The sequence below is a fragment of the Ursus arctos genome, unplaced genomic scaffold, assembly GCF_023065955.2.
Source record: "Ursus arctos isolate Adak ecotype North America unplaced genomic scaffold, UrsArc2.0 scaffold_23, whole genome shotgun sequence".
Taxonomy (NCBI): Eukaryota; Metazoa; Chordata; class Mammalia; order Carnivora; family Ursidae; genus Ursus; species Ursus arctos.
The window spans coordinates 39657742-39676000 of record NW_026622908.1 but is presented as its reverse complement, the minus strand read 5'-3'; the positions used below and the strand labels follow the sequence as shown (position 1 = coordinate 39676000).

The 18259-nt window shown below is 46.8% G+C and overlaps 2 protein-coding genes across 7 annotated transcripts; one reads left to right on the top strand and one right to left on the bottom strand.

The window, feature by feature from the left end:
- The first annotated feature begins 735 nt into the window (after nucleotides 1–735).
- On the top strand, nucleotides 736–3698 carry ZBTB3 (zinc finger and BTB domain containing 3). Of its 2 annotated transcripts, none has more exons than XM_057317193.1 (2): nucleotides 736–768; nucleotides 1216–3698. In XM_057317193.1, exon 2 carries the CDS (start codon nucleotides 1267–1269, stop codon nucleotides 2818–2820), a length of 1554 nt encoding a protein of 517 aa, XP_057173176.1. In that variant the 5' UTR covers nucleotides 736–768; nucleotides 1216–1266; the 3' UTR covers nucleotides 2821–3698. The 2 variants fall into 2 exon arrangements, with proteins under 2 accessions (XP_057173176.1, XP_026343449.1); XM_026487664.4 differs by lacking the exon at nucleotides 736–768 and adding an exon at nucleotides 778–936.
- Nucleotides 3699–9213: 5515 nt separating this feature from the next.
- On the bottom strand, nucleotides 9214–17765 carry TTC9C (tetratricopeptide repeat domain 9C). 5 transcript variants are annotated; one of them, XR_006408385.3, is made up of 4 exons: nucleotides 16683–17765; nucleotides 12880–13062; nucleotides 10749–10946; nucleotides 9214–9282 (listed from the first exon to the last, which is right to left on the bottom strand). XR_006408385.3 is itself a non-coding variant. In XM_026487745.4 (4 exons), the coding sequence occupies exons 2-4, from the start codon at nucleotides 16918–16920 to the stop codon at nucleotides 10852–10854; spliced, it is 516 nt and encodes a 171-aa protein (XP_026343530.1). In that variant the 5' UTR covers nucleotides 16921–16977; nucleotides 17534–17670; the 3' UTR covers nucleotides 9214–10851. The 5 variants fall into 5 exon arrangements, 4 of the variants coding, with proteins under 4 accessions (XP_026343530.1, XP_026343529.1, XP_026343528.1 ...); XM_026487745.4 differs by having other exon boundaries at nucleotides 9214–10946; nucleotides 16683–16977; nucleotides 17534–17670; XM_026487744.4 differs by having other exon boundaries at nucleotides 9214–10946; nucleotides 16683–16977; nucleotides 17239–17504.
- Between the last annotated feature and the right edge of the window lie 494 nt (nucleotides 17766–18259).

The window sequence follows — 18259 nt, the reverse complement described above, 5'->3', positions numbered from 1 at the left end:
AAAGAAGAAGAAGTAACCACGCTCTTTATTCTTCTGTTCTCCTGTGCTGGTAAATTTTAGGGCCTTGTGCCCACTCCCTCCCTTCCATCAGCACCTCCCAGGCCGCTCCAGACACAGAGAAAGGGCACTCTGATCTCTTCGTTGTAAATGGACTACAGGGATCAGGCTAAGGACGGTATGATCAGGTGTAAGGACACCACCATTACCGAGCCAGGAGTCTGGAGCCATCAGATTGGGGTAGTGAAGCAAAAGGGCACCTTGTCATTTTTGAGGGAGGAAGGGACCTTCAAGAGACACCTGCAGTTCAGAGAGGCACAGCTATTGCCCACCGTTATGGCGGAGCCGGGTCAGGAGCCGGGCCTCCTGAGTACCACACCAGTTTGTGGGTTCTCGCTTTCCCGGTAGCCCTGAGCACAACACCCTGCCGGGTGGGGGCCTCGCGCCCCGCCCAGAGGACGTCGCGCTCATCTCCATGGAGCCGGTCCCCGCCCTCCTACCGCCGCAGGTAGATGGAGAAGCTCAGCCAATCAAGAGGTCTCTGGGGCAAAGAAGGCGGGACGAGGAGGAAAAGTTTAGGACAGGGGCGCCAACCAATCCTGCGCCTAGCTGCCGGAGCAACGGCCACCAGCACCCACTTGCAGACGCCGCTCGGAGCGGGGGGGGATGGTTAGTGGACAGTGAACCAATCCGTGCCGAGGGAAGGCCAATTGGAGCCAATTAAAACTGAGAAGGTGGGAAGGGGCGGAGTTCGCCGGTGGTTGCTCGCTGGTGGGTGAGGGATCTGCTTTCTCTGCTAGTTCCCACCCTAGGACTTCTTAGCCCCTGGAATGCGAGAGAGGCTCAGGGGAGTTCCTAGAGGGGGGCGTAGAGGTACCTCCCGGAAAGGCCTGGAAGCAAAAGAGACTCCTAGTTGGAGGAGCTGCTGGAAGCCACCGGGTGGGCATCGAGGAAGCGGAGGCTGGTTAGGGGCGGGGACTTCCGGGGCGTGGCCTTTGCGAGCGGGGCGGGGCCTGCTGCTAAGATTGGGCCGAAGGGGCGGAGCTAAAAGGAGACCACTGGGTATGACCTAGGAGAAAGGAGGGTAGTAACCTAAGCGGGCGTTTTGGGGTGAGGACGGTGTTGCCAGAGGCTTTGGGGTGGCAAGTGATAGCTCAGGGCTGAGGTGAAAGCTGCTGGGGAGGTTACCTGCCCTAACCTACTGTCCTCTCTTCCCAGGGAGCCACCGGTGGGGACCTTCCTAGGGTCCTTTTCCCTTCGTGGGGTGCTATGGAGTTCCCAGAACACAGCCAGCAGCTGCTGCAGAGCCTACGAGAGCAGCGGTCCCAGGGTTTCCTTTGTGACTGCACCGTAATGGTGGGTAGCACCCAGTTCTTGGCCCATCGGGCTGTGCTGGCCTCCTGCAGCCCATTCTTCCAGCTTTTCTACAAAGAGCGGGAACTGGACAAGAGGGATCTGGTGTGCATCCACAATGAGATTGTCACAGCCCCAGCCTTTGGGCTGCTTCTGGACTTTATGTATGCTGGCCAGCTGGTCCTGAGGGGGGACACCCCTGTGGAGGATGTGCTAGCAGCGGCCAGCTACTTGCACATGAACGACATCGTTAAAGTGTGCAAGCGGCGGCTGCAAGCCCGGGCCCTGGCAGAGGCAGACAGTACCAAGAAGGAGGAGGAAACCAACTCACAGGCCCCTAGTGTGGAGTTTTTGTCCACTTCCCGTGGCCCCCAGCCTTCAATGGCATCTGCCGAGACATTAGGCCATTGGGGCAAAGGGGAATGGAAGGGCTCTGCCGCTCCCTCACCAGCTGTCTGTCCTCCAGATGAGCCGCCAGTGCCCGGGGGGGCTGACACTACACAGCCTGGCGTGGAGGTCGACTCACCACATCTACGGGCGCCTCCTCCACCGGCGGCTGATGTCTCCCTTGCCAGCCCCAGTAGCTCCACAGAGACCATTCCTGCAAACTACTTCTCTTCGGGCCTTCCAACAGTTTCCGTGGAGCCACTGGCTCCCCTTGACGTGGGTACTGAGAGTCTGAGGATGGTGGAACCGAGGGGTGCTGGGGGACCACTGCAAGGCTTCTATCCTCCAACTCCAGCAGCGGCCCCAGTCCCAGCCCCAGTTCCATCCCAGGCCCCAGCACCAGTGGAAGCTGAGCTGGTCCAGGTGAAAGTAGAAGCTATTGTGATTTCTGATGAGGAGCCTGATGTGTCCGAGGAACAGCCTCAGGGGCCTGAGGGACTATTCCCGGCCGGAGGAGCGATGTATGGTGGGCAGGCGCCTCAGCCAGAGGCTTTTGAGGAGCCAAGAGCAGCAGGACTGGAGGAGGTGGGGCCAAGTGACCACTTCCTGCCCCCAGATCCTCACCTACCCTACCATTTGCTGCCAGGTCCAGGGCAGTATCCTCGAGGCCTGGTGACATCGCCCCTGCCTGCTCCCCCGGCCCTGCACGAGCCACTTTACCTGCCTTCTGAATATGAAGCAACCCCGGGAAGTTTTGGGGTTTTTACTGAGGATGTGCCCACTTGCAAGACATGTGGGAAGACCTTCTCGTGTTCTTACACACTAAGGCGACACGCCACAGTGCACACCCGCGAGCGACCCTACGAGTGCCGTTACTGCCTGCGCAGCTACACGCAGTCGGGGGACCTGTACCGACACATCCGCAAGGCTCACAACGAGGACCTGGCCAAACGCAGCAAACCGGATCCCGAGGCCGGCCCCCTCCAGGGAGGACAGCCCCTCCATGGCTCCCCTACAGCAGACAGACAGAACAACAGCGGTGGAGGGCCGCCCAAAGATTTTGTACTCGGCCCCAAAAACTGACATCTGCACGAGCATCATAAGCCGATGCTAGGCCTGCTCTTGCCATCATCAGGGGGCAGCAGAGACTAGAAGCCTCTCCTTTCCCTGCTGGGGGAGCAGGATGAACCTCCTGCCCAGACAGAAGACTCCTGCCGGTTTTTCTTGACCCAGACAGCAGGACTTTCTGGGCCAATGCATCTCAGTCAGCTCCTCTCCAAGGGCACTGGGAATTTTTCTGAGGTGTAACCGCCTCCCACCTTGCCTTCTGGACCATAAAGCTAGCAGTGAAAAGTATCTCTTTGAACTGGTGTTGGCTGGTTTATTCCACAAACCTGCATGCCTCCTGATTGCTCCATACTTCTGCAGATCTGTTAGGAAGCTGACATCTGTACCTGGAGTAGGGTTCGGGGTCAGGTTGCTTTCGAGGGAAAAAAGAAAAAGAGACAGGCAGAAGGCAACCTGGAGTTGGCTTAGGAGAAGTGTACGGATTAGGGAATCGTACCCAGTGATGGTTTATCGTCGTAGTTGAGCTCCTGTGTCCTGGGCTGTACTGAGGACTCGTAAAAAATACTCAGTTCTCAACAACTTTATGAGGTATTAGCACCCCCCTCCCCTTTCCTGTTTCCACCAGGCAAGGAAACGGGAGACTCAAAAATCAAGTTAACCTATTCAAGGTCACAGGGCAAGTTCAGGGGCAAGCCAGAATTCGAATCGTGGCTTCAAACACCGAGCCCACTGTGCTGGGTTAGAACATTGTTGAGGAGAGTTAACTAAGAACCAGAAGTTTTCTCTGTTGTCCTCATGAGTGTTGGGCTTTGCTCCCTTACCCCTTTGCCTCTACTTTCAATGTAGAAAGCCTTTGGCTGACTGTTTCAACAACAGACACTGTATCAATGAAATTTTTGCCTGTGTGTCCTAATATGAATTGAGGTCTCCGAAGATGAGGAACCCAAAGGCAGAAAACACGAAGCTCCGGGGTGGTGGGCTTGCGGGGGAGGGGGAGGGCCTGTGGTATGGAAAAGATGGGTGCTGGGAAAAAACTAAAGCGAGGAACTCCAAATGAGAGCCTTTTATCGTTCCTCTAGTCCAGCTCCCTCACCTGAAAGCATGAGGACAGCCTCGGGAAGTCAGATTACTCAGCTGTGGGCACACAGATGGTTCTGGGCAGTGGAGACCGCAGAGAAATGGGAGTCTGGGTGTTGAGGTGGGTTCTGGGAGCTCTGGGAATGTAACAGAAGGGGCCTGCCTTCCGTTCTCTATGTGAACAGTGGTGCCATAGGGTAAGAGGGTTCCCGAAAAACCCTTCTCGATTCTGCACATAAGGAACCAAGGGCAAAAAAGGCAGGAAGGAAAACTTAGGAAAGAAGAAAATGAGTCATTTTCTGCATTTCTTTTCTCTCTTTTTGGTTTTGTCTGTCCTATTCAGCACTGTGAGCTCTTGCCAGCGAGCTACTGTTTCTGAGTTAGAGGAAGGAGGACCAAACATCAGAGGTTTGGCCGAAGGAAGCTCATTATCTGGGGCATTGAGGGAAGCAAACCATTGATGCTTAACATTTTCACAGCTGAATGAATTCTAGGCCTTTCCCTCTCCTTGTGTTGGAATAACCTTTTAGTTTGTCTCTCAAATGGCTAATTTTATTTGTGCCAATATATATTCCTACCTTAACGCCTTGGCATCAGTAACAAGGCAAGATACACATACCCACAGTAAGTTATTCTAGCTGAGGGGAGCACCTTTTCAAAGTCTTTGCTAGAGTAAATATCAAAGCAAAATGCCTAAAACCGATCAGTTGCCTTTAAAAGGGTAAATTTTGGGCGCCCGGGTGGCTCTGTCGGTTAAGCACGTGCCTTTGGGTCAGGTCATGATCCCAGGGTCCTAGGGTCAAGTCCTGCATCGGGCTCCCTGCTCAGCAGGGAGTCTGCTTCTCCCTCTGCTTCTCCCCTCCACTTGTGTTCTCGTGGGCGCGCGCGCTCTCTCAAAGAAAATTTTTAAATAAAACGGTAAATTTTATGGTATGTGAATTATGTAAATATTATATATATGGAAAGGCGAGAGAGAGAGAGACCAAAAAGATAAAATCAGTTACCTCAGAACATCAGTGCCTAAAAGCAAGACATAATATCGTGTCCACATGTATACAGAACGTATGCAATTTCTCTAGACAGTCTGGCAAACGCAGTGACCATTGTTACAGTCTTGGCCTGTAATACCTAACTAAAAAGGATCTGTTCCTTGGTGAGGTTCTCCTCCAGAGCGAGCATTTGCTTTCAGTTCCCAGCATGAGAGGCAGTTTTCTTTGGAGGTGGCAATTAGGAATCTGCAAGATGTTTATGGCAGCAAAACCCATGGCTGTCTCACTGTATCTGCTGGATGCCAGGACCAGTCTCTGCCAGCCTGTAGAGGTGTGATCAATAGAGAACTTTCTCGTCTCTGCTGCTCTCGGTGGTCTCATCCATGGATTCAAGGAAACACAGGTGAGCTCATCTAACCTCTAGTCCAACACTGGATCCTCCTTTTGCCAGCATGAAACCCCTGCTTGAGAAATCATTTGGGGTGCCCGGCTGGCTCAGTCGGTGGAGCTTGTGACTCTTGACCTCAGGGTCATGAGTTCAAGCCCCATGTTAGGTATAGAGATTACTTAAATAATCATGCAAAAAAAAAAAAAAAAAAAAGAACTCATTATCCCCAAAGGAAACCTAGTCTATCGTTGGACAGTCCTGATTGTTGGATAATGCTGCCTTTTACTGAGCCCAAATCAGCCTCCTTTTATGAGGGTAAGGTCAGGCTCCAGCCTATTAAGAGTTTCACCCTGAAAAGTTATTCGGTTTTGAGCTATAAGGTGATTTAGTTTTCGGACCACCACCTTTTGCTCTCCAGCTTTAGAGATACAACTCTTCTAAAATTTTTAATATTTTTAAAGTAATCTCTACACTAAACGTGGGGTTCGAACTTACAACCCCAAGATCAAGAGCTGCACGCCGTACCGACTGAGGCAGCCAGGTGCCCCTAAAGATACATTCTAATTTAGAATTTCAATTCTTACCCTTTCTTTTCTTTCTTTCTCTTTCTTTCCTTTTTTTGGGGGGCAGGGGGTTTCAATTCTTAACTGGCAATTTTGTAGGTATATGACTTCGCTTGCTGCCTATTGCCTCTTCAATCACCAGACATCTGGCCAAGCTTAGCTTCACAAAAGGCACCAACCATTTCAGTCCTTTGCATTGGATTTCCACTTTATTTATTTTTGTTTTATTTTTTTATTTTTGTTATCTTTTTTTGTAAGATTTTATTTCTTTATTTTTGGAGCACAAGCAGGAGGAGCTGCAGGCAGAGGGAGGAGAAGCAGAATCCCCGTTGAACAAGGAGCCCGATGTGGGACTCGATCCCACGCCCCTGGGATCATGACCCGAGCCAAAAGCAGATGCTGAACCAACTGAGCCACCCAGGCATCCCTATTTTTGTTTTGTTTTAGAGAAGAGCGTGTGCACGCATGCGCAAGGTTGGGGAAGGGGGGAGGCAGAGGGAGAGGGACAGAGAGAATCTCAAGCAGGCTCCACATCCAGTGCGAAGTCTAATGTGGGGCTCCATCTCAGGACCCCAAGATCATGACCTGAGCCGAAATCAAAAGTGAGATGCTTAACCAACTGAACCACCCACGCGTCCCAATTGGTTTTTATTTTTTTTTAATTTATTTTTTAAAAGATTTTATTGGGGCGCCTGGGTGGCACAGCGGTTAAGCGTCTGCCTTCGGCTCAGGGCGTGATCCTGGCGATCCGGGATCGAGCCCCACATCAGGCTCTTCCACTATGAGCCTGCTTCTTCCTCTCCCACTACCCCTGCTTGTGTTCCCTCTCTCGCTGGCTGTCTCTATCTCTGTCGAATAAATAAATAAATAAAATCTTTAAAAAAAATAAATAAATAAAAGATTTTATTTATTTATTTGGCAGAGAGAGACAGCGAGAGAGGGAACACAAGCAGGGGGAGCGGGAGAGGGAGAAGCAGGCTTCCCGCCAAGCAGGGAGCCCGATGTGGGGCTCGATCCCAGGACCCTGGGATCATGACCTGAGTGAAAGGCAGACGCTTAACAACTGAGTCACCCAGGCGCCCCCCAATTATTTATTTTTAAGTAATGTCTATGCCCAACACGGAGCTCAAACTCACAAGGGAGATCAAGAGTTGAGTGCTCAACCGACTGAGCCACCCAGGCGCCCCAGAATTTCAATTTTAATGTCACCAAAGCCAGTGTTTCCAAAGATGATTTACCTGGACATATACTATTTTTATTGTAAAATGTATTTACCTTTATGGGTTTTGTTTTTTGTTTTTTTGGCAAATGATAGGAAGTGTTCCAAAGTCCCCTCCCCAGTTATCAGTAAGCAGTTTCGGTATGCACCTCTAAAAGAACTCTTTTAAAAAAAAAAAAAAAAAAGACCAAATACCATTATCACACTCAACAAAACTGACAAAAATTCTTTTTTCCCCTCTTCAACAATAACTCTTGTTCAAATTTCTCTGACTTATAAACTTTTACTTTAAGATTTTATTTATTTAAAGATTTTATTAAAAGATTTCAGTTATTATTTATTTGACAGAGAGAGAAAAGAGCATGAGCAGGGGGGAGGGGCAGAGGGAAAGGAAGAAGCAGACTTCCCACTGAGCGGGGAGTCCAATGTGCTACTCGATGCCAGGACTCCAGGATCATGACTTGAGCCTAAGGCAGATGCTTAACTGACTGAGCCACCCAGATTTCCCCTAAAGATTTTATTTTTAAATAATCTCTACACCCAGCTTGTGGCTTGAAGCCACAACCCTGAGATCTAGAGTCATACTCTTCACTGACCAGCCAGCCAGGCACCCTTGTCTCATAAACTTTCAGTTGTTTGGGTTTTGTTTTTTTATAAAGATTTCATTTCTTTCTTTGAGAGAGAGCGTGCGCGCGCGAGCTCGAGCGACCACACAAGCAGGGGGAAGGGCATAGGGAGAGGGAGAAGCAGGCTACCCACTGAGCAGGGAGCCAGACGTGGGACTCAATCCCAGGATCCTGAGATCATGACCTGAGCTGAAGCCAGAGGCTTATCCACCCCAGGTGCCCCTTAGTTGTTTTGTTTTCAAATCAGAATCCAAAGTACAGTCACATTTATTTGGTTGACGTGTCTTAAGCCTCTTTTAATCTGTAAGTTCCTCTCTCCTCCTCCCTACAATTTTTTAAATATTTATTGATTGATAGCATGCATGCAAGCGGGGTGGGGGGGGCGTAGGGGGAGCAGAGGGAGAGACTCTCAAGCAGACTCCCCACTGAGTGCAGAGCCTGACTTGGGGCTCCCACAACCCTGAGATCATGACCTGAGCCGAAATCAAGAGTCAGATGCTTAACTGACAGAATCAGCAAGGCACCCCTCCTGCAATTTATTTATTGAAGAAATTAGGTTATTTGTCTTATAGTTTCACAGTTTGGAGCCTGCAGATTATATCCCCATGGTGTCATTTAACATGTTCCTCAATCCAAAAGTTTGAAAATGTATCTTTATTTATTTTTTATTTTTTAAAAAGATTTTATTTATTTGACAGAGAGAGACAGCCAGCGAGAGAGGGAACACAAGCAGGGGGAGTGGGAGAGGAAGAAGCAGGCTCCCAGCGGAGGAGCCTGATGTGGGGCTCGATCCCAGAATGCTGGGATCACACCCTGAGCCGAAGGCAGACGCCTAACGACTGAGCCACCCAGGCGCCCCGTGAAAATATATCTTTAAATAAAATATTGAGGGGCGCCTGGGTGGCACAGTGGTTAAGCGTCTGCCTTCGGCTCAGGGTGTGATCCTGGTGTTCTGGGTTCGAGCCCCACATCTGGCTCCTCCACAAAGAGCCTGCTTCTTCCTCTCCCACTCACCCTGCTTGTGTTCCCTCTCTCGCTGGCTGTCTCTCTCTGCCAAATAAATAAATAAATAAAATCTTAAAAAATAATAACAAAATAAAAATAAATAAATAAAATATTGAAAATAATAGTATAGGTAGTATGTGGTTTTGGCAAAATTGTAAAGGCAGTGGGTATGAGTTTGCAAGACACTGGTCTAAACTGTCCCTTATGTGCCCAAGTATGGACCTTCACATTCCCAATGCTTTCTTTTCAATCAAACCCTGAAATTGTGCATGGACTCCATTAAGGATTGGTCAGGTGAGCTGCTTCCTCCTCCACAAACTTCTGAGTACAGAGATTTAGGTGCCCTCTGGCTGATTCCGTCAGGATGTGGGCTGGCCGGACCTCCTATAGACCCACATCTGCCTGCCCACCTTTGACAAATTTCTTGTTCATTAACATCACCATTAGAAGCAGCCCTTTAAAATAAACACTGAAATGTAAGCCTGACCACTTTGTCTCTTAGCAGTGCTAATAAAAGGATTAGTGCAATACATTTCTAAAATACGTTTTTAAATACCAGTTTTATTATTTTCCTCATTGATGCAGAAGATAGCTTAGTGTAACATCGAGTCTTTGGAAGGAAAAAAAAAAAAAGAAAAAAGATCAGAAAGCAAAACTTGCCCAAAGCAAACATGCAACCATGACATAATTTTGCCAACAACCTAGGCTTAGAAATTTAAGCAGCTTTTGGGAAAGGAATGAAATATTCTATTTGTTAGTTCCGTCCTTAGAGTTACAAGCTTATCTAGTAGGAAACCTTTTTGTTGTAAGTTCTGTTATTTAAGGGTATAGGAGACACAAAAAGGAGTCTGGCTCTTTGGGGGGAGGGGCATTACTGATGAAGGGAGAATTCATGCATACTTGGCAAGACTAAGGGTTTTGGGTTTTGTTGTTGTTCTTTCTGAAATCTGTCCTTACGTGATGGCTAGTGACACATGCTTACTACCTCTACTCACAAAGGTCGAGGCAGTACTACACAATCTCATCGAATCTGCAGAACTCAAACATTGTGGACACTATTCACAACAAGTACACAGAATGACAAAGGAGCTCATGGTTGATGGAGCCTCCTATTGAGCCATGACACCAGATCTGCAGCCTGCACTGACAAAGCTTCCAGAATGTTCCATGGGGTGCTTCCACACTAGGGAAGGAGAACCCTTTCTTATTATTTCCCTCCTTTGTAAGGAACTGAGCTCTTGCAAAATATAAGGTGACAACTGAAGAATAGATTTATGTTTTTATCCTGCTCTTTCACAGTATTGTTTCAAGACAACGTGGCAATCTGTTTTTCCTATTTTTCTTTTTAGAGTAATGAGAATACTATAGATATGTACCTATTAAAAATTAAAATGTTTACTTGGGTTTTTTGTTTTGTTTTTTGGCACGAGGGCTAAAGAATTATTAAATACGTAAATGCTTGACTCAAGGTTTTAAGATAGAAGAGTTTAATGAAAAAATAAATAAGTATATTGTATGAATGCTCTGAGTATGAACAATGGCAAGGACTAGAAATTATCACCAGAAAAAATAGAAAGTAGATACTTTCATGGCAGGGGGGGGACAAAGAATCTGAATGTACATGGAATATTAAGAATAAGGAATTGATTCAATCAAAATGGTGAATTTCAAATCTTCCCCTTTGAAGTCATGTGGGTCCAATTTATAATTGTTTTCACAGAAAAATATATTTCCCAGTTTGTGGCCTGTGTAACTTTGGCTTTGGGCATCTGAGGAAACACAGAAAAAACTCTTTTGTCATTCTTTCATCCTTTACTAGCTCTTTCCTCTGTGTATGGATACATGTCACAACATCTATCATTAAAATCTATGCCACAGAGAGGATTAATTGCACCTATCGCTGATTGTATATCTCAAGGCAAACATCCCCAAGAATATCATGTATAGAAAGCTATACAAATACATAGATGGAGAGGCCAAAAAAACCCCCCAAAAACCAAACAAAACCCACCAAAGACACAGACTGCATAAATGCCAAAGACTTTGTGCAGGGCTAGAAACAGAAGAGAAATCCACCTGGGTCAGAGGTATGGGGTTAACTTCTCTTGCAGAGGCTCAGGTTTCCCCTCCATGGGTCTTTAACTTTCAAGTTCAAGTGGAAGAGCATCTTTCTTCTTTGTTAACCAAACATGCCCAGGTAGAGCTGTCTCTCTTTCTGATGATAGCTACTGAGTTCCGACTGTGTTAGCTGGAGGTACCGCCGGACATTGGCGTCTTAGAATAGGGCAAAGAAGGCAATTAGAGACAGTAAGAACACGATCACACCACCTTGGGGCAGGAAAGGATTGTTCACACACTTCCTTTTTTTTTTTTTTAAACAACTTTTTTCTACTTTTATAGAGTCAGGTATTTCCTCCTTAGCCATGGCTAAAATTAATAAACAAGCCCTCTGAAATGTCCAAAGCAAACGTATTGATTATAAATACTTGGGGAAAATACCAAGTTACTGTAACTGGCTTCTGCAAGCTAGCATTTTTACCCCCACTTTAGGGATGAGGTTATTTACAAAAATAGGTCAGCGATAATCCCAAATCACATTCCAAATAAATGATATAAACCAGCACTATTATTTCAAATCAAGATTCCAGTCTTTCAAAGGGACTTACTATAGAAAGTAGGCTTGAGGAGGACCAGATTTCTGAATCTGGAAAAAATCATTTGGGTTTACTTAGTATTATGCTGGAACAATTTTTTTTTTTTGGAGGTGTGTAAGTATCAGAATAAACATATTCTCTGGGGGAATAAGTTTGTTCAGATCTACAAAGTATGCAGAGTATTTTTTACTCTCTAGAGCCCAGGAATCTTCCTGTGAAGAAACACACATAAACGTGGGTATAGGACTTCAGCTGCTAATTTTCTTCAATGAGGCTTCTTCTCTACCTTTAGTTGTGGAGTCTGTTCTGCCAGACTTCAGGTTGATTTCTGGGGTATTTAGGATGATTTGATAGTTATCTAGTTGGAATTGTGGGACGAGGTGAGCCTAGGGTCCCCCTACTTCGCTGCCATCTCCCCCCTCCACATACTTCTGTGTTTAAAAATCTTTCTAAGATCTGAATATGTCCTAACTATTCTTTGCAATAGTAAATCTCATTCATTAATGCCACTGTGAATTTTTTAAAAAATCTCTGTACAGGAAGAAAAATCTCTGTACAATCAGGGCTGGCTGTTAATTTGATAACGAGAAAGAGTCTGAGGAAACAGCTGTTGTCACAACTATAAAGACTCTAGAGATACCATACATGGCTGGCAGTTCATCTATGCGAAGGTACGAAACACGAACAAAAGCCTCATGTTTTAGGTCTTTCTTAATTCACACTGGCTTTCCCATTCATTTATTCTACCATTATTATTATATTTTATATTTAGCTTTTATCTTTAAGTAATCTCTACACCCAATGTGGGGCTCGAACTTACAAACCCAAATTCCAGAGTCACATGCTCTACCGGCCGAGCCAGCCAGGCGACCCCCCCCCATTCATTTAGAGAGTTTTTGCTGCATTGTTATGTTAGGGGACCCTCTACTTCTAGCATCTCGTAGCTGCTCTAAGCCAGAATGCAAAATGCGAGACAGTTTTCAGTGCTGAGCCACCAACACAGGAATGAGTCTGTAATCCACTTCACGATATCCTTGCCTTGGAAACAAAGAACCAAGTCTCAAATTCTCTCTCAGTTGGTCTGCCCCTTTTCTAGGTCATACTGGGCTTCACTGAGCTAAAGGATAAAGTGATAGCTAAAGCAGAGGCCAGACCCAGTGGGGGAGCTGACAGAAATGAGGGTCATCGTGTATATTCGCTGGACTCTGGATCCTATGTCAGTTACAGTCTCCGAACTGACACTTGAAAAACAATGCTTTAAAACCTCTCTCACTGGGGGAAGGAGGGGAGACTACATATATGCCTGTCGAAGCATAAATACTTCTGGAGGGTGTACAGTACTGCTTTCCTGTGGAGGCAAGAATACAAGGAGAGAAGAAGGCCAGTTTACCAAACACCTCTTTATACTTTTTGAACTCTGAACTATGTGAATGTATGATTGCCTATTCAAAAACATTTAATAAATTGCAAAAGTAAAATAAAATACTGCCCCCCCCCCACCTCCACAGGACAATTTTATCTGTTCTCACCACTGCCAGCCCCTTCGCTCTCACCTTTGGGCTGCCTATTGACCGCAGCCAGGAGGTAGTACTGAGCCTGGTCGTAGTCCTGCAGATGGAAGAAGGCCACTCCAGCCCGATACAAGGCCTTGGCATTATCAGGTTGTCGTTCCAGGACTTTCTGACTGTATTCTTTCACTCGTTCGTAGTTCACTGGCTCCATCTGAAGGAGACAGGCTAACAGGCCAAATGAAAGGAAGACAGAAGAAGGAGGAGGGGCTTATTACACTCCGTTCCCCCGGCCAACTGGAGGCAGGACCAGAGGATAATACCAACAGTATTCACTCATCTAATGCATCTAAGTGTCTACCACATGTCAGACATTCTTCTAGGCACCGGGGCTGCAACAGCAAACAGAAGCTTTACATACCTTATAAGTGACTTTAATAGCTACCGAACGCTTATTATGTGCTAGTGCTGGGTTAGGCCCAGCTATAAAACTGATAGGAACGTACTTTAAAATGTATTTAAAATTCTTTTTCATTTTTCTTCTTCTACCCAAGGCTCTCTGTCTTGAACCCCCATTTAACCACAATTATTGTACTGCAGCTTTTTTTAAATAAAAGATTTTATTTATTTGAAAGAGAGAAAGAAAGAGTGCGCACCAGCAGGGGCAGGCAGAGGGAGAGGGAGTCAAGCACACTGTCCGCTGAGCAGGGTGCCTGAGGGAGGACTCAATCCCAGGACCCTGAGATCATGACCTGAAGCGAAATCAGACGCTTAACCGACTGAGCCACCTAAGCTCCCCTGTACTGCAGCTTTATAAACAACGGTTGCCATCAATTGTGTGAGGAAATAGCAAACCCTTTGCTTTGTGCGTGATAAAACATCATCTCCTTTAGGTATGCCTGGGTGGCTCAGTTGGTTAAGCGTCTGCCTTCAGCTCAGGTCATGATCCCAGGGTCCTGGAATCCAGCCCCATGTCGGGTTCCTTGCTCAGCGGGGAGCCTGTTTCTCCCTCTGCCTGCCTCTCTCTCTCCCTCTCACCCTAACAAACAACAACAACAACAACAACATGACGTCATTTAATCTTCTCACCCACTCTATGAAATTGGTGTTACTATCCCCACGTAATGGACAAAGAAATCAAGCTTGGTGAGATAAAGTAACTTGTCCAAGATCCCACAGGTTCTAGGTGGAATATGAAATTTGAACCAAGGACTCTATTTCCCAAATCATCATTCTTGATAATATACTTCACTACTACCTTGGATTATACTAGGGGACTTCCAAATACAAATCTGTTTGGGAGGCAATGTTCAGCCTTTCTATAATGAAGAAGGGAAATGTGTTCCCTATTTCATGACTGTAGGAGTTAAACATAGTGTTATTTAATCACGGTGCTGAGAAGAAAGGAGAATCGGGGCTTCCGAGGACATTAAAGGGCCCCGGGCTTACATCTGCATCCCTTCTACAACATCCCCACCAAGTGGTCATATGGCTTATACACTTAACTAATCCATCGCTGTAGCTTCATTCATCATTTGACAACTGGGTATGCAGCACTGACCATATGTTAGGCAGAGCTACGAGCAGCAGGGAAGAGGCACAGACAGACATCTTGATGAGTAAATACCACTTGCATCCTAGCCCCCAAGTAGGAGGAGTACACAATAAACAAATGAATTTTTAGAAGTGTTTTGAGGAAAACAGAACTGTGCTAGGAATAGAGTGAACGAGGTCGGAGTGATGCTTCATGACACAAGGCCTCTCGAAGAAAGTGACTTTTGAACCAAGATCTGAATGACCAGGGTCACTCAAGGGACAGGGCATTCTAGCCGAGAGAGAGAAGAAATCCTACAAAGCTGGAAGGTAGAAATAAATGTGCTTTGCAAATTCAGTGTATGGAGGATCCAGACCATGTCAGGCCCTACAGGTGAGGGTCTGAGTTTGGGTTTTTTCCTAAGTATAATGAGATACCACTGGAGGACTTTCGGCAGTGACACGATCTCATTCCCTTATCTGTACAATGGAGATAATCACAAGTACCTGGAAGAATGTTTATGAAGATGAGAAATATTGTAAAAAAAACTGGCTCACATGTTACAGGCATTCAATGAGTGAAAATGGTTAATTGAGGTGGGTTGTTTTGTTTTTTTTTTTTTAAGATTTTATTTATTTATTTGAGAGAGAGCAAGAGTGAGAGAGACTTGAGAGGATCTGGGATTATGACCTGAGCTGAAGACAGGCACTTAACCGGCTGAGCCACCTAGGCACCCCTGAGTAAGTCTTTACGGAGCATCTCCCAAGCACCTCCAACAGAGACTCTACGGATGGCTAAGCCATAGTCTTTGCCTTCAGGTCCACCTACAAAGTGAAGATACTGGCTGACCACTCTCTTTAAAAGTGAACATTCCCATGCCTGTGGCATTCAACGTCCCCATTCTCTGCTTTTTTCCCCAGCACTTAACATCATCTCATATGTTACATATGTCACCTTTGTTAATTGTCCATCTCCTTATTTGAATATACATTCCATGAGAGCAGCTCTTTTTATCGGTCTCATTATCCTCCCATATCCTTAGTACCAAATCAACGTTGACTTGAATGACTTGAAACATTAGCTACTATAATTACTATTATTGGTACTTGAGTCTAAGCGTAGTGCTGGACACACACTATATATAACAAAGCTAGATTTTCATCAAATCATAAGTGAAAAACCACTGTAGTAAAAAAATCACTTTTAAATAATCATCACAAAGTATAAAAACTAATCCTAATAATTTCCATGGCCTCAGCTGGGACCATTAAAATGCTTTAATATATTAAAAAAAAATTTCATTACCTCTATGGTTATTTTGCCTGCCATAGAACTACCTAAGAAGTCTACTTTCTTTTCACAGATTAATCCCAGTGATACTAATTCTGGCATCTGTCTCTTCATCCCAGGCCATATGGAGATGGATGACACTAGTTATCCAAGAGCTGTGTTTTTTTTTTTTGTTTTTTTTTTTTAAAGATTCAGAGAGAGAAAGAGAGCACATAACTTGTCAGAGGGACAGGGAGAGGGAGAAGCAGGCTCCCTGCGGAGCAGAGAGAGCCCCACTCAGGGCTCAATCCCAGGACCCAAGGATCGGGACCTGAGCCCAAGGCAAAGGCCCAACCGACTGAGCCACCCAGGCGACCTGCTGATTTTTTAAAAGATTTTATTTATTTATTTAAGAGAGAGAATGAGTGGGGGGAGGGGCAGAGGGAGAAGCGGACTCCCCGCTGAGCAGGGAGTCGGACTGGCTGGATCCCAGGCCCCTGGGATCAAGACCTGAGCTGAAGGCAGACGCTTAACAGACTGAGCTACCCAGGCACCCCCAAAGGGTGCTGATTTAAAGGAAGGAGGAAAACGAGGAAAAGTTGTCCTAAAAGATCTAATAATGACTGACACCGCCAGCTAAAGCAAGTGCCTTCTTTCCTCTATTTTACATATTAAAGAAACAATGCCGTAAAGGTAAGTTCAGTGTTTTCTCCAGAACGTGCAAAATTCCCTAAATCTATCCGCATCACCTAGGAGTTTGTTAGAAACGCAATTTGGTAGTCCTCCCCCCCCCCCTTACAAGCACACCTCAGACTCACTAAATTGGAATCTCTGCGGGTAGGGCTCAGTTAACAAACTCTCCAGGTAAAGTCTGAGAAGCACGGCCCTGTAGAAACTCATTTAGAGCCCTCTAGATTGGAAATACATTTCAGTTCATGGCAGAATAATTACATGACAGCAGAAGAGCACGCCCGTGTTTTTCCCAACCTTCAGATTTTCGCGTGCCTGCCTTGATACTCTACCCGCCCTTCAGCCCTGTTCTTACCAGCCAGATTGTTGTAGCAGTCTGTCTGGGTGGTGTGCAGTATGTTCTCCTGTTCAGGTGTGAGGGCCGGGCCCTGAGGTCCTAGATTAGGTATCGGGGAGGGCAGACTTGGATCCAGACCCCGCAGCTGAAGCAGAGCTCGATGGTACCTACTTACAGCATCTCGGTACTTCCCTTCTCGGTAACGCTGGTTCCCTTTCTCCTTGTACAGCTGAGCCTCCTGCAGGCGCTTCTCCATAACTCTTTGCCGCCCAGAGCTCTTGCGGAATTGGGAAGTGAAAGAGCAATTGAAGCTCTGGAGATAGGAGCAAAATAACTGATTTAGATAGCCGATTTAAGAAGGCAGGAAATTACCCTTCTCCAGGTCTCCCCCCAGGGAATGAGTTTTGCTTGTTTCTTCTACAGCCCCTTCCGCTCTTCTCTGCAGTATTTTTCAATCTCTAGATTTACAGGACTAAACAGGGAGAGGATGTATGAATAGTAAAGCCAGAGATTAAGTAATTTCTTAAAGAGATTGCGGGGCGAACAGACCCACCCGAAAAATCAAAGGCCGTACTAAGGAACTGTGGCAGGCGTGGGAATGCCGGCGGAATTTGCTTCCTCCTTTCTTTTGGACACACCTCCCTGACCCGGAAGTGGAAGGGAATGGGCGGGGACAACCGCTTAAAGGGGTCTACAGGGCTTGCCTCCACCCTTGCTCTTTATTTGCACGTATTCAATAAGCATTTGTTTATGCCTGTGTCAGAAGCTAGGAACCGAGCTGAATGCGTTCCGTGCATCCAAACCCCAGGAATAAACTGACGCGGCAGCAGAGCAGCTCAGTTGCAAGTCCACCAAGCCCCTCGACCAACCGCTCGCCCTCTGCAAATGCCCAAGCACGGAAGTCTCCTCCTCGGCTTCGGTATACGGGCGGAAGCTCCTACAGTACCGGGGACAGAGTCCCGACAGTTTGGTGTCTAAAAGGTCGCGCGCATTGCGCCACGCCGCCCAATCAAAAGCGGCCTCGAAAAAGTAATCCCGCAGAAACGACCCCGCCTCTCCAGCCCCCTGCGGATCAACCCGGAAAAAAAAAAAAATCTCCAGGCAGCTTCGCCAATTGGAAGAACCCGGGCGATCACGCATGACCAATCAGAATTGCAGATGTCGATTCAAGTTGGCCAATAAGAAAGCTAAAAGGCGAGGTCCGGGTGTCTGTTGCTGGGTAGAGAAGTTGAAGGATTCAGAGAAGAGGGCCAGGGGGTCCCTGTATATTCCTTGGTTTGGGGAAGCCCTTTGTTTACTAAAGAGAAAGACAATTGCTAGTAGGCTTTCAAGTTGCAACGGCTTCCCTCCTGGCTTTTTTTTTTTCCTCTCAAGAAGCTGCGGCACGTATAGGTAATAAGGAAGAAAGACCAGCAAGGAAGCCCTAAGACCACAGCGCGATCGGAAGCCAGACGGGAGTAAGGGTGGTGACGGGGTGGGAGGGGCGTATGGGAAGGAAGCTCCCGGCGGCTGCGCAGAGCCCGAGGCTGGAAGTACGGGAAGGAGGGCGCGCACACCCCTCCGTGCTACGAGGCACTTGAACCGTAGCCAGTCTT